General features: G+C 42.0%; 1 protein-coding gene across 5 annotated transcripts in view; it reads left to right on the forward strand.

The window, feature by feature from the left end:
* The window catches only part of EXTL3 (exostosin like glycosyltransferase 3), a 127,804-nt gene extending 114,764 nt beyond the window's left edge, over window positions 1-13,040 (forward strand). For all 5 annotated transcript variants that reach the window (XM_067745276.1, XM_067745277.1, XM_067745278.1 and 2 more), the window contains one exon: window positions 9,924-13,040. In XM_067745276.1, the coding sequence (XP_067601377.1) occupies window positions 9,924-10,133 (210 nt within the window). In that variant the 3' untranslated portion in view covers window positions 10,134-13,040. The remainder of the gene's footprint in view (window positions 1-9,923) is intronic.
* The last annotated feature ends 11,680 nt before the right edge of the window (window positions 13,041-24,720 follow it).

The raw sequence follows: 24,720 nt of genomic DNA on the forward strand, positions 1-24,720 counted from the left end.
ATAATTAGGAAGGCATGACTTTTATATGATAGCAGTATTCTTTCAATAATGTTAATATCTTAACAATATTGACTGAATAAACAGGGAGTTAATTTCATATTATTGCTTTGAATAATGTACTGTTATCTTTTGAGGAGGAAAAGATCTAGAATGTAAATAGGCTTCATTCAGAATAAAGGATTAAACATTCATAAAGCGTTGAGACGATAGATGGCTGGCTTAGGGGATAAGGAAGTAGAGAGAGGACGCATAGGTAAGCATCTTAATATTAATGTTGAGGAAGTTCTCAACATCTATTAATGATTTTCCTTCCTGTTACTAAGCGTAATTTCTCTTAGACTAAAATTACCTGGAATGTTCCCGTGCAAAATACAGTCCATGGTATTGCTTAAGTAAATAGTCAAGCTTCAACTTACAGTTGTTACTTTATTCCTCTTAATTTTTTGTATGTTTTATTATGTAATATATAAATATTAATATATATATATATTTTTAAATAAATACACTGGGGTTGCAATCTCAAAATTTTTTACTGATGGGTTACATGATTAAAAATGTTTATTTGGAAACCACTGCTTCAGTGAAAACAACAGTATAAAATAACTTTTTTGTGCCAAAGTGGAGTCATTTGCAGGTTAAGGGACTATTCCCCCTGAGGTTGTATGCTGGCGTCTGAGATGAGGAGGAAGATTTTTAGGTACAGGGAGAACAAAGTAGAATACTGGACATAGATGCTGTTTGCCTTGACATCCGTCTCCTGCTTCAGGGAAAGCTGGTGGGAATAGTAGTAAGTGACTCATTGTAAACTGGAAGAGCTCTAGAGAGCTGCCGATGGGTGGGAGGGTGAAGGAAGGGGACCGGTGGGGTCCTGTGAAGGGACCTCTGGGGGTTGTGACTCCCTCAGTTTTGTCTCTGAGGTGTGTCCCTTGGAGCCTGGCCTGTGATCATGATCACTCCTCAGTTTCAACTCTAGAGACCTGGCTTCTGATGGCTGATATTGGCTGTGTGTGAGGATTATTCTTCAGCTATAATGAACAGGATGGGCCATTCAATTTTAATGTTTTTCTCAATTTATAGTAGTAATAATAATTTTAAAATTATTCAGGAAAAGACAGACATTCAGAAAGAAAACAGAACAAACAGGTTTGAAAGACCTAAATAGGACAACTGGAAATGAAAATTATAGTTATTAAAATGAAAATCTCTGTGAATGGGATAAAAAGATAAGACTTAGCTGAAGACAAAATTAATGACCTAGAAGATAAATGTGAAGAAATTTCCAAGGAAGTATTACAGAGATATAAAGAGATGGAAAATAAGAAAGGTTAAGAGACATGGAGGGGCTTCCCTGGTGGCACAGTGGTTAAGAGCCCACCTGCCAATGCAGGGGACACGGGTTTGAGCCCTGGTCCGGGAAGATCCCACATGCCATGGAGCAACTAAGCCCGTGCGCCACAACTACTGAGCCTGCGCTCTAGAGCCCACGAGCCACAACTACTAAGCCCACATGCCACAACTACTGAAGCCCGTGTGCCTAGAGCCTGTGCTCTGCAATGAGAGAAGCCACTGCAATGAGAAGCCCGTGCACCGCAACGAAGAGTAGCCCCTGCTCACTGCAGCTAGAGCAGCAATGAACACCTAGCACAGCCAAAAATAAATAAATAAATAAATAAATTAATTAGAAAAAGAGAGACATGGAGGCTGTAAGGAGAAGGTGTAACATAAAACCAGGAAGGGAAGAGTAGAGAGAAAGTGGGAGGGGCAGTTGAAAAATATGAGAATTTCCAGAATTTATTGAAAACCTGAATACTACAGCAAACATTACGCTGAATCATGGAAGTTTAGAAGATCCCCATTGAAGTCAGTAGTAAGATAAGGTTACCCACTAAATAAATGGAGATAGAGACCACATCCACATTCATATCATCAGGATAGCAGTTCTCCCCAAGTCTAAAATGTCAGTGTAACTCTAATCAGAATCCTGTTAGGATACTTTATTTGGTTTAATTTGGCTTGGAGTGAAACTTGACACACAGATCCTCAAACTTGTATCGAAAGGCAAAGGACCAGAATAGCCAAGACACCAGTGAAGAAGATGTGGATTTGCCTTGTCAGAAACCATGACATGGTAATAAAATACATAATTAGGACAAGGTGATACTGGCGCAGGGGTTGACAGATAAATCAGTGGCACAAAGCAGAGTCTAGACACAGACCCACGCCTGTGCGGAAACTTGCTGCGTGATAAAGGTGGCATCTGCAAATGAATGCTGGGATAATTGGTTTTCTGTATGAAACAGAAATACATGTCATCATACCATACGCAAAGTAAATTCCAGATAGGTTAATCAACCAAATGTGAATGCAAGCTTTAACACTTCTCACAAAAAGTACAGAAGGATTTTTGTGATCATAGACAAAGAGAGACGAAAAGTGCAAAATACAGAGGAAAAGACTGATTGAATATATTAAAATTCAAAACTTTGTTCAGCAAACCTCTATGTCCACAGACTGGGACATTTACAATGCTGATAAATGACAAAGAATTAATACTCAGAGAAAGAATTTCCAAATGAGAAAAAAAGACTACTCGATTGATTCATTTAGTTTGTAAAAAAGTAGTTCAATGAAGTAGAAACCTAGATGACTAATAAACTTGTGGAAAGATGCTCAACTTCTGTAATAATTAGGGAAGTGTAAGGTAAAACAATGGGGTATAGTTTATACACATCAAATGGGCAGAAATGAAAGTGATAGTAACAGATGTTAGTAAGGATGTGTTAAAATTGCAGATACTGTACAGAGCTGGTGGGTGTGTACATTGGGATATCTGTTCTGAAGAAAGTTTGATTTTATCAAGTATAATTAAAGGTCATGTTCCCCATGACCTAGCAGGAGAGGAAAGGAAGGAGGGAGGGTGGCACAAGGAATAACTCTATTTGTAATGTTTTTTGTTTCTTAAAAAAAAAAGGAAGAAAAATATATATGTAATCTGAAACAAATAGGGCAAAGTGTCAATATTTGACACAACTGGTGGGTTTGCTTGTTTGTTACATTCTTCCCCCTTTTTAAGCATAACATTTCATTTCTGTATTTTAAACTAGTAGCATGTGTTTCATACATATATAGTCATATGATTCTTTAAATATATACCGTCCTTAAACAAAGACCCGTGGAATAAAAATGATACTGAAAATAAGGTGTAATATTTTAAATACCCATCCATTGTACATGTACCTCCATAATCCCAGCCTGCTTCTTCCTTCCATAGATAATTGCTATCCTGAGTTTTGTTTTAAAAATCCCCTTCCCCATCTCCCTTAAAAAAATGCTTTTACCATATGCGTATTCATCTCTAAATGATCGGCATTTTTAAGCTTTATGTAAATGAAATCAAACTATAAGCATTCCTCTGCATTTAGCTTTTAAAAAACTCAGTCTGTTTGTGAGCTTAGTCAGTGTTGATGCTTGTAACTATAGTTTATTCATGTTCATTGTCCCAAAGTCTCCGCCGTACTCTTCTAAAAGTTTTAGGTTTTGCCCTGTTGTATTTAAATCATTAATCCATGTGGAAGTGATTTTTGTGTATAATGTGAGATAGGGTCCCAATTTCATTTTTGTCTCCTAAGCAGTTTTTATTGTACACTTAGTTCATACATACCCAGTGATCTGCAGTGCTGGTCTGTCATTGTTCAAATGTCTGTGTGTACATGGATCTGTTTAAGGATTCTTTTATTCTGGTCTGTTGGTCCAGTTTGTTCATGTGCCAAAATCACATTAATTGTCATATCTTTAGAATTATTATTTTTTTATCTGCTAAGACAAATCCTCTTTAACTTAACCCTGTATTTCAAGAGTGTCTTGCCTATTGTTGGCCCTTTCTCCTCCCACATAAATTTTGGAATCATTAGCTTGGCAAGACAGACACAGACACACACAGAGTTGGGATTTTGATAGGAATTGAATCTGTAGGTGAAATGGGGAAAATTGATATCTTTTAAAAATTATCGAATATTATATAATCCCCAGGCTATAAAGTTCCACAATAATTTCGCAACAGAGGTCTCTGAACATCTTTTGTTAGACTTATTTCTAGGTATTCTGTATATTTTGTTGGTATTTTAAATGGTATTTTCCAAAAGTTACATTTTCTTTCATCGTTATAGAACTGTTTCTTATATCTAGGAAACTTGCTAAAACTCCATTTAAAAATTTTTGTTGATTGATATGGGTTTTCTGTGTTGACCGTCATATATCCCTCATGCAAAGAACTGTTTTGTTTTTTCCTTTCCAATCCTCATAAGCCATTTTATTTTATTTTTTATATAGCCAGGACCTTTAGTACAGTATTGAATAGAAATAGTGATGACGGGCATCGTGGTTTTATTCGTGATTTTAAAGGGATGCTTCAGATAGTGTGCTGTTAGGTGTGGTGCTTGCTCTACATTTTAGCTTATTGAAGTTTCCTCCTGTTCCTTATTAGCTAAGGATCTTTATTATGAATGATTCTTTAATTTTATTGAGTACATTTCCTATTATCCATGGATACAGTCATGTGTTTTATCTTTAATCTCTTGTGTTGACATTCATGCTTTCTTTGGATAAACACATTTGGTCACAATTCTTTTTATAAATTTCTGGATTTGGTTTTCTGGTATTTTGTTTGGATTACTTGAATTCGTGTTCATGAGTAAGTGAGCCTGTGATTTTTCCTTTCTAGTATTATTATTATTTTTTAAAATTTATTTATTTATTTTTGGTTGCGTTGGGTCTTCGTTGCTGTGCGTGGGCTTTCCCTAGTTGCGGCAAGTGGGGGGCTACTCTTTGTTGCTGTGCGCGGGCTTCTCATTGTGGTTGCTTCTCGTTGTGGAGCACGGGTTCTAGGTGCACGGGCTTCAGTAGTTGTGGCTTGCGGGCTCTAGAGTGTAGGCTCAGTAGTTGTCTTGCACGGGCTTCGTTGCTCTGCGGCATGTGGGATCTTCCTGGACCAGGGATCAAACCTGTGTCCCCTGCATTGGCAGGCGGATTCTTAACCACTGCTCTACCAGGGAAGTTCCTTTCTAGTATTATTTGTTTCTGGTTTTGGTATGAAAATTGTAATTAGTCTCATTATATGAGTTTGGGGCAAGTTCCCCTTTTTTTCTATTTTATGGAAGAGTTTGTGCACAATTGGGATTGTGTTTTCTAGGAGGCTTGGTAGAACTCAACCTTTGACATCTTTTGGGGCTTTGCATGTCTTTTGTAGGAGGGTACTAAACTATAGATTCAATTTCTTTAATGATTATAAAAATTTTCAGGTTGCTTGTTTCTTCATTTTCTTTAGTTTTTTCAAACTTCTAAGTTGTAAAATATAATGCTCATATAGAAAAAGGCATAACATTTAAGTGCACAGTTTAATTATTATAAAACAACCCATTTAACATGGGGTGTCAGGACCCCAGAAGCTCCTGCATGCCCCTTCCCAATCTCAACCTCCTTCCTCAGCCCCAGTTTTAATCACTGTTGTGGGTTGAATTGTGTCTCCCCCCCGCCAAAAAAAAAAAAAAAAAGATATGTTTGAGTCCTAATCCCAGTACTTGTGTATGTAATCTTAACTGTAAATAGGGTCTTTGCAAAAGTAGTCAAGTTGAAATGAAGTCAGACTGGAGTAGGGTGAGCCCTTAATCATATGGCTGGTGTCCTGTTAAGAGAGGTGAAGAGACCCAGAGGCACACACACAGGGAGAACCCCATGTGACGTGAGGCAGAGATGCGAGTGACGTGTGAGCCAAGGAACCCCAAAGAGAAAGGCGTAGAACCGGTTCCTCCTGGGCCCCTCACAGAGCAGCACGTGGCCCTGCCAACACCTCGATTTCTGACTTCCAGCTTCCAGAAATCAGGACCACTGCGAGCTTGAGCCGAAGGGGACAGAGACAGGGCGAACTGAAAGAAGGAACTCCTGGGATTCTACCAGCAGGAAGTGGGCCGATAGAGCTAGTTGGCTGAGAATGTGTTACTCGCTTCAGGTGATGGGAAGAATGGCTCAGAGGCTGGTGGGGCTGCTGCGGTCACCAGTGGCCCAGAGGCAGGACCACACCCCCTTGGCTCCGGAGGGCGGGGCCACCTCCTGAGGGCTGCTGCGCCCCCAGTCCAGGAGGACAGAGAGGGTTGCTCTCGTGCCTTGAAACCTAAGGGGACTTGCCCTGCTGAGGTTTTGACTTGTTCGGGATGCATGGCCTCTTTTTCTTCCCTGTTTCTCTCTTTTGAAATAGAATGTCTATCTTATGCCTGTCCCACCGTCGCATTTTTGAGATAGATAATTGTCCTCCAGGTTTCACATATCCACAGATAGAGAGGAATTTTATCCCAGGATGGACCATATCTTAACCATATCCAATTTAGATGATTTAAAAGAGATTTGGGACTGAGTTGATTGTATTTGGATGAGATTTTGGACTTAGTGTTGATCCTGGAATGGGTTAAGAGTTTTAAGAGATGCTGGGTGAATGTATTTTGCATAGAGGAAGGACATAAAATTTTTGAGGCCAGAGGGCAGGCTGTTTATTGTGACCCGCCAAAAGATATGTTTAAGTCCTAACCCCTGTTAACGTGTGAATGTGACTTTATTTGGCAATAGGGTCTTTGCAGATATAATCAAGTTGAGATGAAGTCATAGTAGAGTACAGTGGGCCCTCAGTCCATGATGACTGATGTCCTTGTAAGAAGAGACACAGAGGCACAGACACTTGAGGGGAGAGTGCTGTGTGATGATGGAGCCTCATCTACAAGCCAGGGAAGGCCAAGGGCTGCGGCAGTGCAGGCACTAAGAGAAGGGCATGGGGCAGGCTGTTTCCTACAGCCTTCAGAGAGAGGATGCCCAGCTGACACCTTGATTTCAGACTTCCAGCCTCCAGAGCCGTGAGAGAGTAAATTTCTGGTTTCTTAAGTCACTGAATTTGTGGTAGTTTGTTACAACAGCCCTAGGAGATGAATACAGTTACTGTCATGTCTTTAATGGTATCCACTTCATTGTTTTTCTTTACACTTTTATCACCTAAGTATGTATACCTAAACACTATGGCTTACCTTTAAAATAAACTCTTGATATTAAAATGGAAGTTACGAAGACAGTGCAGAATTCCCATATACCCCCATATAGTTTCCCCTATTATTAACATCTTACATTAGTATGGTACATTTGTCCCAATTAATGAATCAATATTGATACATTTTATATTACCAGGGTTTATCCTTTATTCAGATTTCCATAATTTTTGCTGAGTCTTTTTTTTTTTTTTAAACTAGAATGATCAGGTAGCAAAATAACATAGAATACAACACAGAGCCGCATGAGAGCAAGCTGCGTCCTCAGGCCTGGGGTTGGGAACTCTTAGTCCCCATATTCTCGGAACACGTTCCATGATTCTCTGGGGCAGCAAGGCTGGCGGGAGCCCGAGCATCTCCCTGCTGACGGCGTAACTGGTCCAGGCCCAGGGCACAGGCTACACACGTGGAGTGAGGCCAGACAAGTTACACCTGCTCCCCGATGAGCCCTTAGAAGAGGAGTGCTCTCTACAAAGGTCCTACACCTGGCAGGGATCGCTGGACCAGGGAGAGCTCAGAGGTTAGTTCCTCTGTGGCTAAGACACATAAAAAGCCTAGACCAATCTACGCGCAGATTCTCACTAACTGGAGAGGCAGGGGAGTGAGACTGCCTCCAAGCCAGTGTTTGGTCTTTGGTAAACAAGGATAAATATAAAACATGTTCCTCAAGTGGACTTGAGCAGAACTGGGCACAACAGGTAAAAGATTCCAAAGCACCATTTAGTGCTCGGCACAGAAGGAGACAGGGGAGGGTGTCGCGGTGGGGCGTGCTCTGCCGTAGTCTCTGCTGCCCTGGCCCCGACTCTGCACTTCTCCCTGCTTTCCGCATCTGCCCTCACTTCCCCGGCCTAACCCTCCCAGCCTGCAGCGACGGAGTGGAAACCCCGGAGGCGGAGGCCCTCTGCCGGGGCTCAGAACCTGAGGCTGAGCGCCTGCCGCAGGGGGCGGGCAGGGCAGAGCATGTGCTGGGCCCCAGAGGCTGGGGCGAGGCTCAGAGCAGGAAGGAGTGCTCAGCTGCCAGAATGCTGGCTGTCTTCTGCTCCAGGATCAGTTTTGAACTTTATATAAATGGAATCATACAGTATCTCTTTCCATGTCTCTTAATCTTGCTTTCATATTTCTTTAAAGCTTTTTTTCAATATTTTCCATTCTGGGTAATAATTTTAGTATACTTTTCGTCAGTAATTTTCTCTTCACCCATCCATTGAGTATCTGAGTTAATTCAGTATACTTATTTCCCCCCAGTTTTATTGAGATGTAATTGGTGCACAGCACTTTATAAGTTTAAGGTGTACAACATAACGATTTGTTACAAACCATCATGAGGTGATGACCACAGTAAGTTTAATATACTTTTCAATTCTGTTGTCCTATTTGGTTCTTTCTTTGCTTTTTAATTTTTTCCTTTTAGCAGTGCCATGCGGCATATGGGATCTTATTTCCCCGACCAGGGATTGAACCCGCGCCTCTTGCATGGGAAGTGCAGAGTCTTAACCACTGGACCGCCAGGGAAGTCCCTATTTGGTTCTTTTTCATATCCACAAGGACTTTTGTGATAGTCCCTGTTTCTTCCATCAAACCTTGAGTAATCTTTCAGAATTTTATTGTACATATGATACACACTTATTGTTACCGCCCCTATCTGATATTTCTGCTGTTTTGCAGTGTTTTGGGGTCTGGTTCTGTTGTTTCTTTCTGCAGTCTCCTTCATGCGACCCATCCCCTTTTTTGTGACTTTTGATTGTGAGGTCATATTCTTTGGGGTTTTGCTTATAGCACTTCTTTGAGGCCTGAGTCTGAGAGGATTTGTACTTGCTTCTTCCATGTGCCTTGGCTTACTACCTCCTTGAGACCTATTTAAGCTAAATTAGCATGTTGGGGCTTTTCAGGACACACGGGGTTATAATTCTAGCCTCAGCTGTGTGAGGGCTGGCTTCTGGTTGTCAGTTTCTCAGAGGGGATGTTTCCTCCTCCACTTAGAGCTCAGACTGAGAAGGAAATGCTGCTTCACCGCCTCTCTCTGCAGGGCTGCCTCCTGCCCTTGTGGCCTTCCACTGGGTCCCAGGGTTTCAAAAAGTTTCCAATCTGATTTCCTGACTGTGGGCTCTCCAGCCTCATGAAAACCCGAGGTCCTGGCTGTCTTGCTGGATTCAGGCCTTTTCATTACTTTGGCTTCTGAAGACTTGACTTATTTCATTATAAGCTCAGCCAATACATTTAAAGAGACGGTTTCTGTATTTCATCCTGCCTTTTCAGGGATTCTGTGCTCAGGGGGGTTTATGTTATTTAATCTGCCATGTTGTTGATAGTGAAGCTGTTGTATTATTCTTCATACTTTTCTAATTGCTTGGAATTTCATCATCATAATAACCACTAAACTATAATATGACCACTTTTCCATGTCTTTAAATATAACTTTCTTAAACATCTTTTTTAATGGACATGTAGTATTTTATAATGATTTATCTATCCCCTTTTGATGGGTAGTTTTCCAGTAGTTTGCTATTAAAAACACTGATGAACAACTTTATACCCACATCTTGCTGTGCAGCCAAGATAAATAGTAGAAGTAGTGTTACTGAGATAAGCACCACCGAACACCTCAAGGCTTTTGATATTGGTTACGTATAGGCCGTTTGGAAGCGTGTCCTTAATAATAATGTAGATCTGTCCGTGGCAGGAAGAGAGCCCTGGGCTCTGGCTCCCGACTTGCTCTGAGTGAGTGTAGCCATCGACTTGGTGTCGTCACCGTGGAAGAGGAGGCATCGGTTGGTTAAGCTCTGGGGTCTCTGTCTTAGCACCTGCGGTTCTCACTTTGTGCTCTTTCTTCCCCGCTCCCAGGTGACGTCACGGTGGACTTTCCGATGCCCAGGATGCCCCCAGGCTCTGTCACACGACGATTCCCACTTTCACGAGCGGCACAAGTGTATCAACTTCTTTGTCAAGGTGTACGGCTATATGCCCCTGCTGTACACACAGTTCCGCGTGGACTCTGTGCTCTTCAAGACCCGCCTGCCCCACGACAAGACCAAGTGCTTCAAGTTCATCTAGGGGCGTTGCGCATATGGGAGAGGATGAGCAGAGTGAGGGAGGCAGCTCCTGAGGTCCCTAGACGTGGAAGGACCTCAGGGATGCCCACTGGGTGGGTGGCCCAGACCCTCTGCTGGGAGAGCCGGCAGGGAGAGTGGGAGGGACAGAGCTGCCTTGCTCTTGAAATCAGCCACACTGGCCGGAGCCCTGGTCCCAGGACACCAGGGCTCCCTACACAGGGCACTGGTGATAGCTTACACTGAGGGCCACAGGGACTCTGGAGAGTCACTCACACAGTACATAAGCCCAGGGCAGCTGGTTTGTGGTTTTTAATTCACTAACAACTACTATTATTATTTAAAAAGGAAGTTTCAGATTTGCCATTCGAGGCTTATTTATATACATGTGTGTATATATACACATGTGTGTATATACATGTGCGTGTATATGTATATATGCACACACACTCATATACATATATATATATATATATATTTGAGGGGGAGTTTGGCATTTCTGCCCATCTCACAAAGTGAGGGACGTACCACAGTGGTCTGTATTTTGGTGGAGATGGATCCTGGCCTTCTGGTATCTGGCTCATCTTTACAGATCATCTCCGTCCTCCCCAGGGGCATCTATCTGTGCAGAAACAAGAAAGGGCTGGGCGTGGCCCTGTTACAGGGCCCTGCCCAAGATAAGACCTGTTGCCAACCAGGGCTCTGTAGCTCGAGGTATGGGGATCTGCACCTTTGGGGGCAGTGGAGCCTCCCTGTGCAGGACTTGGTGGGTTTGAGGACTCCCCGCTGGGTCGTGCTGTCTGGGTTCTCAGCCCAGCTCTCTCCCTACCCCCCGTTTGGGAGAGAAGACTGAGGAAGGACCGAGACCTGCAGACAGACCCCCAAATGGCTCTTCTTGTTCGACCCTCCTTTGAAAGACATGTTGTGCTTTGGCTACAGACTTCCCTGCAGGTTCTCTCATGTACGAGAACAGAAGCCTGGTGGGCTGCACTTCAGGTGTGGTCTGAGTGGTTGCAGGTCGGCCTACTCTCTGCCGCAGAGCAAACGAGCATCCTTTGATCCCCACCCGGCTGGCCGGGGAGTCACAGCAAGGCACCTGCCTTGGGATAATACCTTGGTGAAATTCACCTTCCCCGACCCCTGTCTGGACCCACATCCTATAGTTATTGGATCCCTCACGCCGGGTTGGTTCCGGGACCCCCTGAGGTTTGGTATGTGTCAGAATGGTGGGAGGATAGGATTTGTTAGGTTAAGCTCAAATCCAGCCTGAAACAGGCATTCACACCCCACATTACCACGTTCCACTCTGGGTTTAAATTTCTATTTCCTGGGCTGAAATAAAAGTAAGCTAATTTTTTTTTTTTTTTTTTTGCGGTGATGGCAGCAGTAGGGGAACCAAAGAGGGCGTTAGTGGCTGTTGGCAGGGATTTAGCCCGTGGCCTCTACCGTATTTCTGGTCCCCACTTTCCTCCACTGAAGTCGAATCTAGGAGGTTCCCCACAACTGACTGAACAAAGGCTCAGCCTTGTCCTGGGCACGTACATGCCTTAAGCCAGCTCCGTCTTCCCCTGACCTTGACATCCTGTGCTCCTGTGTCCAGGGGGCACATCCTCCTCTGACCTGCCTGCCCCAGATGGGTTCTCTTCAAGTATCATTTTGAAGCCAGGCTCTGTCCTGTGGGTAACACCCACCTGTAGGGTCGCTTGACCTAAGGGACTCTCCCCATCGGTGGACAGGACCAGGGCTCCGTCCTCCGGACATTCCCACTGGCATCTTCCTGTGGTTCCCCTGCTGAGGCAGCTACCTAGGAAATTGAGCTCTGCTGCTCAGCAGCCCAGCGAAGGGGTCCAGACCCCCTGCTTCCTAACTTTCTAACTCCCCCTTCTTTGACCTTGGACTTTATTCTTTTTAGCAGTAGCCTTCTTCCCTTTGGGAAGCCAAAGAGTGTGGTGTTTTGAGCTATAAATGTGGCTGCTATTTTTATCTTGTCTCTCTTAATGTGAGGAGCTCCTAGACTGCCTCTGAGCGGGCCTGATGAGAAAGGAGCTGTGTCAGGATCCCCTGCACTGGAGCCAGAGCGCGGGGTCCCTGAGCACTGGCGGCAGATCCAGAGCAACTGGTACTCTGAGGCTGTGGATGACGTCACAGGGCACTGTAGGGTGGGGTGGTGATGTCTGAGCACAGACGAGGGTGGCACTACTTGGACCTGAACAGGACACTGACTTGAAGGACTCCAGACAGCAGTCTCTGATGGACACTGGCCACGTTCGTGAAGGACGCTCCTCATGGTGAGAGGGAGGGTGGCGAGAGCTTTCGGAGGCTTGGTTAGTTCTTCTGGAGAATGGCCGCTGCTTTTTGCAAGGCGGGTTAGGTAGAGGCCCCGGTCCAGGCTTCGAATGCCTTTGATGCCGATCGGTCACCTTGGGAAGCCCAGATGTCACCTGCACCACCTGATTGACTCACCTGGAGCACGGGACAGCCCTGCAGCGCACGTGGGCTTCCTCGGCTGTCCCGTGAACCCCCGTTGCTGTCTTTGCTCCCAGGGCCCGGCGCGTCTTTGCTCTCCAGCTGGCCAGTTTGCTCTTCACTGAGAGGCACCCAAATGAGGGGGAGCCCCCAAGGTGCTCATCAGGCCTTTCTGGGCTTTTGCACCTGTGCCGTGTCCTCCGCCTGTGTGACCTGCACCTCAAGCCAGGGCCCGTGCGCTGGGCGTGCAGGAGTGGTCTCCTCAGGAGCGGCCTGCCTGTGTGTGTGCTCGGGGAGCTCCTGTTTGCAGTGCTGGCGTTTGAAGGGGGAAGCTCTCTGATACTCATGCCATGTCCATCCGCCCCACCCCTTTTCCAGTCATGAGCACAATGGTCTTACGTTGGATTTTTTGTAAAAAAAAAAATAAAATGGAGACTTTAACTCATGAAGCTTGGAAGTCTTTTGTGGTTTTCCTCTGCAGGACGCTAGAGTGGCCTGAGGGAAGGTGCCTGCCCGGTTCCAGGAGCGACCTGTGCACGGCCAGCGGGCCCCTCCCAGCACGACTGTACGCTGTGATTTGGTCCCGGAGCAGCCTGCGTGCCTGAGCCCGGCTGATGCTGTCAGTGTGCGTGGACGCCGGCAGCCTTGTCTGCGTCCGTCTCTGGGATTAGTCATTTGATTACATAGAGAGGAACGTAGGTGTCACCGAACTGGTTTGAGCGGGATGTGGGGTGGCATGTGGCACGTGTTGGCCTCCTTTACTTTTTCACGGTAACTTTTCAGTGTGTGTGGTGTGGTGCCGGGGAGCTCAAGTGTACGTGTTCCCAGCCCAGAGGAGAGGGCTGGCTTTGGCCCCGTCGGTCTGGGGGTTGTTTGCTGACTTCCAAGGAGCCACAGAAAGCTCCCGCATCTAGTTGGTGCTTAACTGTCCTTTTGATGTCTGGCTTCTGCTCAGCTGTGGGGTCAGAGCCATCCTCAGGGAGCGAGCACCGAGTCACAGGCTTGGAGAAGACGGATGGAGACAGGACGGAGGATGGAAGGCAGAGAAAAGCTGAGTTGGGGGTGCACCTCTCCTGGGTTCTGCAGTTGGGAGTTTGGTTTGTACTAACAAGCCTAAGAATGCCTGGGACCCACAGTTCAGTGTTACTCCGAGACTAGGGTTGACAACTGATGCGGTAGGTTTGCGGCAGGTGAGGGGGGAAGATGATGTCGTATCGGGTGGGGATGCCTACTTGGTCTGGAGCTGGAGCTGTCAGGCTTCTATTCTTGCAGCCATCCATCTCCTTGTTACCACGTGTGCTGGGGCCAGAGAGACGAAGTGACATGAGGCTGTCGAGATGGGCGTGGTACTAGACACAGAGATAACATGTCTAACTGAGGTTCTGTTCCTGCTAGTTCTGGCTTGGACTTAGCAAGGTAAGCCAAAGTGGTCAATGTTAGCGGTTGATGTTATTGTCACTGAAATCGAAGATTCCACCATATTTTCAAAAATGTGGTTAAGAAGGATAATGCTGTGGTTAAGGATATGGACCCTGGAGTAGACTCTGTGGGTTCAGATCCTGGGTCACCCATTAAACTGGCGGGGAGCACGTTATATTCTAAACTTCTTATCCATAAAATGGCAAGGCGTGTGCCCACGTCTTGAAGATGTGTTGAAAGTAAACATAATAAACGTGAAGAGTCCACTGTTCGGCACACAACAGAAATGCACTGTCATTGGGGTAACATGCTGGAAACTTCTTAGTGGCACTTTCTGCATTCCAGCTCATTCCAGGCTCAGCTGAAGCATTGCCTTCAAGAAACCCTCCCTTCTCACAAGTTGCTTGTCCCCCTCTAACGGCCGCCACCGCCCCTGGCCCACCTCCTGTTACAGCAGCTGACCTGTCTTACTTCACCGCACACTGTAATGGTTATGGGTCTGCTTCCCACACCAGCTTGCAAGCCTCTTGAGAATAGAGCACTTCAGTGCTAAACAGTTTTTTCCCTCCCTCTCTTCCTCCTTGCGAAAGTTTTTTGATGAATGAAATGATTTGACGACAAAATTAAGGGGGGGGGTCACATAGAAATCATAGCTGGCAACAAGCTGAAGAGTAATCAGTACCATGGTGCTTTGGGAATATAGCTAACGTGGTATTACCAGAGTGTGGCAGGAGGTTGGCAAGCAACAGCTAAGAAGTATTATATTCACTATTTTTATTATTTAAATCTTCATTGACAAAGGGGGTTAAGAGAGCATGGCAAGAAGAATTAAACACCCAGAATGGATTCCAGAAGAGATCATGAAGGTACGGTGGGAAGCCTTGCACTAGGACCAGCCTTGGGTTGCTGTTAAATTTCACCTGTTTCTTGACCTGTTTTAATGAGGCAAATTGTTTTATCCTTCTTCATTTGTCTTCATATTGCGAAAGAGTACGAATCTTGGTCATATTGTAGGGTTGTTATGTGAGAACTTAATCTATTTAGATTTTATTTAACCTATTGGTCCTAATATTTAATTATGGAAAATTTCAAATGTACAGGGAAGTTTAAATAATTTTTATACTGTAAACCTGTATACCTAACAGTCATTTTACTACACTGCTTTATAAAGCTATCTATAGAGTCATTCCTCTGTCCATTTTTTTATTCCTCTATTCTTTTTTTTTCATCCCTTTTATCCATCCTATTTTTGGTGCATTTCTAAGTATATAATTACTGGCATTAATACACTTCCCTCTAAATACATAAGCACACACATCATTAACTGGAGGTCAATATTAGTTTCTATGTGTTTAATGTAAAATTTCCATATTAAATTTATACATTGAAATGCACAAATCTTAAGTGTACTTTCTCTTGACTTTTGACAAATGCATACACTTGTGTAACCAACCCCATCAAGATATAGAACATTTCTGTCAAACCCAGGATGTTTCCTCATGTTCATTCCTAGTCAATCTCCACGTCCACCCCACAGTGATTTTATTCTTTCATCTTGGATTAGTTTTCCTGTTCCTAGAATTTCATATAGTGTCATACAATTTTTACTCTTGTGCAAGGCTTCTAGAAACTCAAGTGTGTTTCTGAGATTCATCCAGTGTTGCACGTATTAGTAATTTGTTCCTTTTATTGAGAGAGGTATTCCCTTGATTAACAACATTTGTCCATTCTCTTGATAGGCACTGGAGATGTTTCCAGTTTTTGGCTGTTACGAATAAAACTGCTAAGAACATTCATGTGCAAGTCTTCTTGTGGATTTATGTTTTTCTCTCGGGTAAATACCTAGGCGTATAATTGTTGTGTGATAAGGTAGGGATACACATGTTTAGTTTTATAAGAAACTGCCAGACCTTTTTCCATAGTGATCGTAGTCATTCGTATTCCCACCAATAATTTTGTGTTTCAGTTGCTCTACATCCTCGCCAGCCTCGCCAATGGTGGTGTCAGGCCGTGTTGTTTTAGCCATTCTGGTTGGTGAGTAATGGTATCTCGTAGTTTGAATTCGCATTTTCCTGATGACTAATGATAAGTACCTTTTCATGTGCTTACTCCATTTATATGTATTTCCTTTGTGAAATTTTTGCCCATTAAACTTTGTTTTGGTTTGTCTTCTTTTTTTTATCATTGCTTTATTTAAAAAATACATTTTTGGGAATTCCCTGGTGGTCTAGTGGTTAGGACTGAGTGCTTTCACTGCCATGTCCCGGGTTCAACCCCTGGTCGGGGAACTAACATCCCACACACCGTGTGACAAACATTTTTAATTTTTTTGAGCAGTTTTAGGTTTAGAGGAAAATTGAGTGAAAAGTACAGTTTGTCCTCCCCCATTTTTCCCTTGCATTAGTGTGGTACATTTATTACAATTGATAAGCCAGTATTGACATATTAATTAAAGTCATAGCTTATGTTAGGCTTCATTATTTGTGCAGAATATTCTTATGGGAGTTGACAAAAGTATAATGACCTGTATCCACTTACAGTATCTATAGAACAGTTTCACTTTCCTAAAAGTCCTTTGTGTCCCACCCATTCCTCTCTCCAACCATTGGCAACCACTGTTCTTTTTTACTGTCTTTTTCAGTTTTGCCTTTTCCAGAATGTCATGTCATATGCCAGTTAAAATCATATAATATATAGGCTTTTCAGGTTGGCTTCCTTCATTTAGCAATATGCATTTAAGGTTCCTCCATCTTTCTGTGGTTTGATAGTTCATTTTTTTTTTTTTTTTTGGCGGTACGCGGGCCTCTCACTGTTGCGGCCCCTCCCGTCGCGGAGCACAGGCTCCGGACGCGCGGGCCCAGCTGCTCCACGGCACGTGGGATCCTCCCGGACCGGGGCACGAACCCGCGTCCCCCGCATCGGCAAGCAGACTCTCAACCACTGCGCCACCAGGGAAGCCAGTTCATTTCTTTTTATTGCTGAATAATATTCCACAGTATGGATGTATTGTTTTTCTTTTTATTGTTGAGTTGTGGGAATTGTTTACCCTGGATACTAGTCTATTGTCAGATGTATGTGCTGTAAATACTTTCCCCAATTTGGGGGTTGCCTATCCATTTTCTTTATGGTATCGTGTGCTGAGCAGAAGCTTTTCATTTTGATGAGATCTAATTTAGAACTTTTTTCTTTTTTGTCATTGCTTTCTGTGACTCAAGAACCCTGTGCTTACCCAAAGTCATGAAGATATTCTTTTAATTTTTCCACTAAAAGCTGTATGGTCTAGGCTGCATCTCAAGTTAATATTTGTGTGTGGTGTGTGGTAGTAGTCAGAGTTCTATTCTTTTTTTAAAAATTATTTATTTATTTATTTTTGGCTGTGTTGGGTCTTCACTGTTGTGTGCGGGCTTTCTCTAATTGTGGTGAGGGGGGCTACTCTTTGTTTGCGGTGCACGGGCTTCTCATTGCGGTGGCTTCTCTTGTTGTGGAGCACGGGCTCTAGGCGCATGGGCTTCAGTAGTTGTGGCACGTGGGCTCAGTAGTTGCGGCTTGAGGGTTCTAGAGCGCAGGCTCAGTAGTTGTGGTGCATGGGCTTAGTTGCTCCGCTGCATGTGGGATCTCCCCACACCAGGGCACGAACCCGTGTCCCCTGCATTCGCAGGTGGATTCTTAACCACTGCACCACCAAGGAGGTCCTCTTTCTTTCTTTTCTCTTTTTTTTTTTTTGCACATGAATATCTAGTTGTTTCAGCACCATTTGTTAAAAAGAATTTTCTTTCTCCACTGAATTGGTTGGGCCTTTGTTGACAACGTAATGACTGTGTAAGTGTGGGTATTCTGAGCTCTCTTTCCTGTCCTGATTTGTTACTAGTACCAGATTGTCTGAATTAATGTAGCTTTCTTGTTCGTCTTGAAATAAAGTAGTATAAGTTCTACAACTTGATCATCTTTCTCAAAATTGCTTTGGATATTATAGTTACTTTGTATTTCTCTATATAAATTTTAGAATTAGTTTGTCAGTTTTTTTTCTAAAAAAAAATGATTTTCTATCCTGCTGGAATTGACAATTAAAAAAAAAATTCTTGTAAATTACACAGAACTTAAAATGACCATTTTAGCCACGTTTTAAAAATTAAAAAAAATTGAAGTGTAGCTGATTGACAATGTTGTGTTAATTTCTGCTATACAGCAAAGTGATTCATACATACATATGTATATGTACATACATATACATTCTTTTAAAAAATATTTTCCATTATGGTTTATCATAGGCTACTGGATATAGTTCTCTGTGCTATACAGTAGGACTTTGTTTATCCATTCTCTATATAAAAGCTTACATCTGCTAACCCCACCTCCCACTCCATCCCTCCCCCAAGTCCCTCCCCCTTGGCAACCACCAGCCTGTTCTGAGTTTGCTTCTGTTTCGCAGATAGGTTCATTTGTGTCATATTTTAGATTCCATGTATGTGATATCATGTGGTATTTGTGTTTCTGACTTACTTCACTTAGTATGGTAATCTCTAATTGCATCCATGTTGCTGCAAATGGCATTATTTTGTTCTTTTTTATGGCTGAGTAATATTCCATTGTACATATGTACCACGTCTTCTTTATCCACTCATCTGTCGATGGACATTTAGGTTGTTTCCATGTCTTGCCTATTGTGAATAGTGCTGCTGTGAACATAGGGGTGCATGTATCTTTTTGGATTAGAGTTTTGTCTTGATATATGCCTAGGAGTGGGATTGATGGGTCATATGGTAACTCTATTTTTAGTTTTCTGAGGAACCACCATACTTTTGTCCACAGTGGCTGCACCAACTTACATTCCCACCAACAGTGTAGGAGGGTTCCCTTTTCTCCACACCTTCTCCAGCATTTGTTATTTGTAGACTTTTTAATGATGGCCATTCTGACTGGTGTGAGGTGATACCTCACTGTAGTTTTGATTTGCGTTTCTCTAGTGATGTTGAGCATCTTATGCCTATTGGCCATTTGTATTTCTTCTTTGGAGAAATGTCTATTTAGGTCTTCTGCTCATTTTTCAATTGGGTTGTTTGTTTTTTTGTTGAGTTTTATGTGCTGTTTGTATATTTTGGAAATTAAGCCCTTGTTGGTTGCATCATTTGCAAATATTTTCTCCCATTCTGTAGGTTGTCTTTTTGGTTTTTTAATGGTTTCTTTTGCTGTGCAAAAAGCTTGTAAGTTTGATTAGGTCCCATTTGTTTATTTTTGCTTTTATTTGTATTGCTTTGGTAGAGTGACCCAGGAAAACATTGGTACAATTGATGTCAGAAAATGTTTTGCCTGTGTTCTGTTCTAGGAGCTTTACGGTGTCATGTCTTATGTTTAAGTCTTTAAGCCATTTTGAGTTTATTTTTGTGTATGGTGAGAGGATGTGTTCTAACTTCAATTTAAATGTGGCATTTTAGCCACTGTTAAGTGTACAATTCAGTGGCATTATTAAGTATATTCACAATGTGTAACCATCACCACTAGCTATTTCCAGAACTTTTTTGTCTTCCCAAACAGAAAGTCTGTGCCCATTAGACAGTAACTCTCCATCCCCCCTTCCTTTCAGCTCCTGATAACCTCTATTTTGTTTCTATGGATTTCCCTATTCTGGATATTCATTTTAAGCGGAATCATAGAGTATTAAGTCTTTTTTGTCTGGCTTATTTTATATAGCATGTTTTCAAGGTTCATCCATGTTGTAGCATGTATCAGAATTTCATTCTTTTTTATGGCTGGACAATATTTCATTGTTCGTGTATAGTTATGGCATAAAATATTTTGTCCATTCACCTGTTGAAGGATACTTGGGTTACTTCCACATTTTGGCCATCATAAATAGTTACGGACATGGATGTACAAACATGTTTGAGTCCCTGCTTTCAATTCTTTTGTGTATATACTGATAAGTGGAATTGTTGGATATGGTAATTCAATGTTTAATTTTTTGGGGAACTGCCAACAGTTTCCACAGCAGCTGTACCATTTAACATTTCCACCAGCAGTGCACAAGGGTTCAGTGTCTCCACATCCTTTCCATTACTTGTTTTGTTTTGTAATTAATAATTTAAAAATTATTGCCATCCTAGTAGGTGTGCAGTGATACCTCATTGACAGTTTGATTTACGTTTCCCTAATGACTAATCAATCATGTTTAATACCTTCTCATGTGCTTATTGGCCATTTGTATATTTTATTCAGAGAAATGTCTATTCAAGTCCTTTGCCCATTAAAAAAAAAACATTTTTTTTGTTATCCACTGGGATTTTGATGAGATTGTATTGAATCTGTATATCAATGTGTAGAATTGAAATACTAATAATACTGAGTCTCTAATCCATGAACATGATACATCTCTTCATGTATTCTGATCTTATTTAATTTCTGTCATCACAATTTTGAGACTTTTAGTGTAGAGATCTTACACATCTTTTTCAAAAGTTTATTCCTGTGTCTTTTCACACTATTAAGAGTAGAACTGCTGTTTTTTAACAAGTTTTCTAATTATTTATTACTAATATATAAAATACAGTTGATTTTGTATATTAACCTTGTATTCTGCAATCTTGCTAACTTATTAATTCTATGTATGATTTTCTATTTAAACAATATTTTGCTCATGTTCCTGGAAATCTGCTTCTCTATACTTGTGAGAAGTTTGGGAGAAACTTGTATTTTGTCTGTTTGTTATTCTGGTGAGTTAAAAGTCATTGGAGACAACACAATGCACAGGATATAATAGGTGCTTAATAAATACTGATGGCTGGAAGGGCCTATAGATGATTGGAAAAGACTTTGTAACAAAAATAGAGAACAAAGTTCTTTATTTTCAAAATATTGTGAGCAGTGTAATTAGTTACTAGATTAAAAATTTATATTAGATATTCTAAAAAATGTTATCAATGTCAACAATGTTTAGTTGGTGTGTTTAGTAACCCCAAATTACTGTAATGATGTGCATTAAAGTGAGTTTTCATTTGTGACTGATTTCATAGTTGTATGTCATGAAGACTTATAAATGCCTTAGAAATTACTATTGTGGTTTATCATAGAGAAGGGTAAAGGATAAATCCTGCTAACATAAGAATTATCATGCAGAGGATACACCCCTATTGTTTTTCAGTGGCCTCAGATAACAATATAAGGGAGAGAAGAAATACTCCACATGTTTAATGACAAGATGTGGGCAAAACACCTTTCAAAGATCTGTGGTCCTATGACTCAAAAAATGCTTAAGTTTAATACATGTAATTTTTTCCCAGTTTTATTGAGATATTATTGACGTACAGCATATGTAAGTTTAAGGTGTACACAGGATTTGATACACATATACACTGAGAAATGATTACTACAATAAGGTTAACTCTATCCTGTCACATAATTACCTTTTTGTGTGGTAATAACTTTTAAGATCTACTCTCTTAACAGCTTTCAAGTATATAATACAGCATTGTTAATTACAGTCACAATGCTGTACATTAGATCCCTAGAACTTATTCATTTTATAGCTGGACATTTGTATCTCCCCATTTCCCCACCTCCTATCCTAGCCCCTGGCAACCACCATTCTACTCTATCTTTTGAATTCAGCTCTTTTAGATTCTACATGAGTGAGAACATATAGTGCTTGTCTGACTTATTTCACTTAGCATAATGCCCTTAAGGTCCATCCATGTTGTTGTAAAAGATGGGAATTCCTTCCTTTTTATGGCTGAATAATATTCCATTGTGTATGTGTACGGTAATGATTTGTGATGTTGAACACCTTATCATGTACCTTTTGGTCCATTCGTATGTTTTTGGAAAAATGTATATTCAAGTCCTGTGCCCACTTTTTTGGCTGTTGATTTGTATGAGTTCCTGATATATTTTGGCTCTTAACCCCTTATCAGATAGTTTGCAAACATTTTCTCCCATTGGGTCGCCTCTTCATTTTGCTGGTTTCCTTTGCTATGCAGAAGCTTTTTAGTTTGATGTAGTCCCAGTTGTTTATTTTCCTCTTGTTGCTTGCTTGTGCTTTTGGTGTCATAGCCAAAACATTGTTGCCAAGACCAATGTCAAGGAGCTTTCAGCCTACGTTTTCTTCCAGTAGTTCTAGTTTTGTGTCTTAAACATTTAAGTCTTTATTCCTTTTCAAGTTAATTTTTATGAGTGGTGTAAGATATTCTTCTGTGCGTGGTTATCCAGTTTTCCCAACACCACTTACTGACAAGACTGTCCTTCCCTCATTGAGTCTTCTTGGCTCCCTTGTCGATATTAGTTGACTGTATATGTGTGGGTTTATTTCTGGGCCCTCGATTTTGTTCCATTGGCCTGTGTGTCTATTTTTGTCAGTACCATACTGTTTTGGTTACTATAGCTTTGTACTAAAGCTTAAAATCAGGAATTGTGCCTCCAGCTTTTGTTCTTCTTTCTCATGATTTTTTTTTTTGGGGGGAGGCGCTATTCAGGGTCTTCTCTGGTTCCATACAAATTTGACTTTTTTCTTCTGTGAAAAATGCAATTGGAATTTTGATAGGGATGGCATTGAATCTATAGATGGTAAAATGCTTCTATGATGTGATTAAACCTAAAATGGGATCCAAGAACAGTGTTGGCTGCAGCCTCCTGCAAGAATAGACATGTTTGGCTCAGTTCTACATTGCCTATCTCCATAATTTAGTTGCGACTTCTGTCAGAACTGTAGTTGGTTATTTTTACCTCATTCTAGGTTTGAAAAAGAGTAATTTACCCATAGTTCCACTGCAGTGAATTTGGGGACATCAGAGGTTTTCTACCTTCCCACAGTATGGCATGAAAACAATGAGACAGCATTCAACTTTCCTCATGGCTGTAGGGGAAAAACTGGACTTGGGCCAAAGGAAAGTAGCTCCCTTTCCTCACCAGTTTGCTTGGCTCACATGAATATATGATCATACAGCTTTGGAGGTTTCTGCACTCTCATTTCTGTTGATACTTCACTGTACAGGCAAACCTCATTTTATTGTGCTTTGCAGATACTGCTTTTTTTTTTTTTTTTTTTAACAGATTGAAGGTTTGTGGCAACCCTGCGTCAAGTAAGTCTATCAGTGCCATTTCCCCAGCAGCATTATTTTAAAATTAAGGTCTGTACACTTTTTTAAAAAAAAAAATAATGCTATTGCACATTTAATAGACTACAGTATAAACATAATTTTTATATGCACTGGGAAATGAAAAAATCCATGTGACTTGCTTTATTGTGATCATGTGCTTTATTGTTGTGGTCTGGAACCAAACCAGCAATATCCCCAAGGTATGTCTACAGTTTGGAAAAGCCAACTTCTGCCTCTATAGGAAAACGGTGAGGCCCAAAGGCTTCAAGCTCTCCAGGGGTCAAGACGACAAATAGTTGTTACCATTACTTAAAAAGAAATGGACGATACGCCTCAAGTCCCTTCCCCAGCTCCTGACCTCTGGTGCTCACACACGATGTTTGTTAAGGTAAGGCAGAAGCCACTTACTGGCGATGGGTTTTGGGGAAAGTTAATTGCTGTACCTCAGTTTCCTCATCCAGCGCCTTGACTGTGGCCCTGTGGAGAGATGCCCCTGAACCAGGAGCGCCCAGCTAAGCCACACCAGATTTCTGACCCACAGAAGCAGTGAGATAATAAGTGTTTGCTATTTTAAGCCACTAAATTTTGGGCTAATTTGCTACACAGCAATAGATATACTACTTTGCAGAAAGATCAAAAGAAATAAGAAAATCAGGTCCCTCCTCACTATTTTTAATGTTTTTTCAATTACTATTTAATCATTAGGCGTTTGTTGGGCTTATGAGTAGAAATTTTTCTAAATGTCCGTCTCTTCCCCAGATCGGTGTGAAGAGTCAGCGGGCTGCATTTCCAAATAACAAAGCCACTATGGGTGGTATAATCTAGCGCTAACGGCAGGTCCCACCATTTCTTCTGGGTCTTCTATTCACCAACCTGGTCTGGTACCCAAATACCTGAGCCCCAGGTAGAGTTATCCCTAACTGCCCTCTCCTCACACTTGGGAGGGCCGGCTCTAGAGTTCTCTGCTCTAACAAATGATTCTTTGCTTCTTCCTCTCTCTGGCTCCTGCCATGAACTAGGTGGTAATGACAGTTAGAACCGTCATCATTTCTTATTTCCTGCACATCAGTTTATGGACTGTTTGCCTCTTTAGTAACCACCTCTCAGGCACCTCTCACGGATCCCCTGGGATTAATCAAGCCCTTAACAGAAATCCAACTTGGACAAATCCAAGTCATTCCTGGACGTATCATTGTTGGAACATTTAAGTAAAATAACCATTTTGATTTTTCTTTCTATTTCATACTGCATTTGCATTTTTCAAGACGTTAAGAAGACTTTAGAAAACTTGCTTCTCTCAAGTTTTACTAGGAAGTGTGCCTACACGTGCTGCATATTTACAATTCTCCTACTAAAAACAAAACTAAATTTTCATAACCATGGCATGTCCGCCTCTTGTAATGTTAATCCTCTCCCGAAGTTTATGCTGCAGACACACCCTGGGCCCCTCGACTGGAATGACCTGCACATTGGGAAACAGAGAAGGGTTGAACCATTCCTGGGCCCAAGACTGGCAAAGTTGGAGATGGCAAAAATGAAGTTGCCTTTTTCCTCCTCTAATGAAGAACTGCTTCCCACTGACGTGTCCATTCCAGAGACAGAACTGACAGCCAACTCTCC

The sequence above is a fragment of the Pseudorca crassidens genome, chromosome 7 (genome assembly GCF_039906515.1).
Source record: "Pseudorca crassidens isolate mPseCra1 chromosome 7, mPseCra1.hap1, whole genome shotgun sequence".
Lineage (NCBI taxonomy): Eukaryota > Metazoa > Chordata > Mammalia > Artiodactyla > Delphinidae > Pseudorca > Pseudorca crassidens.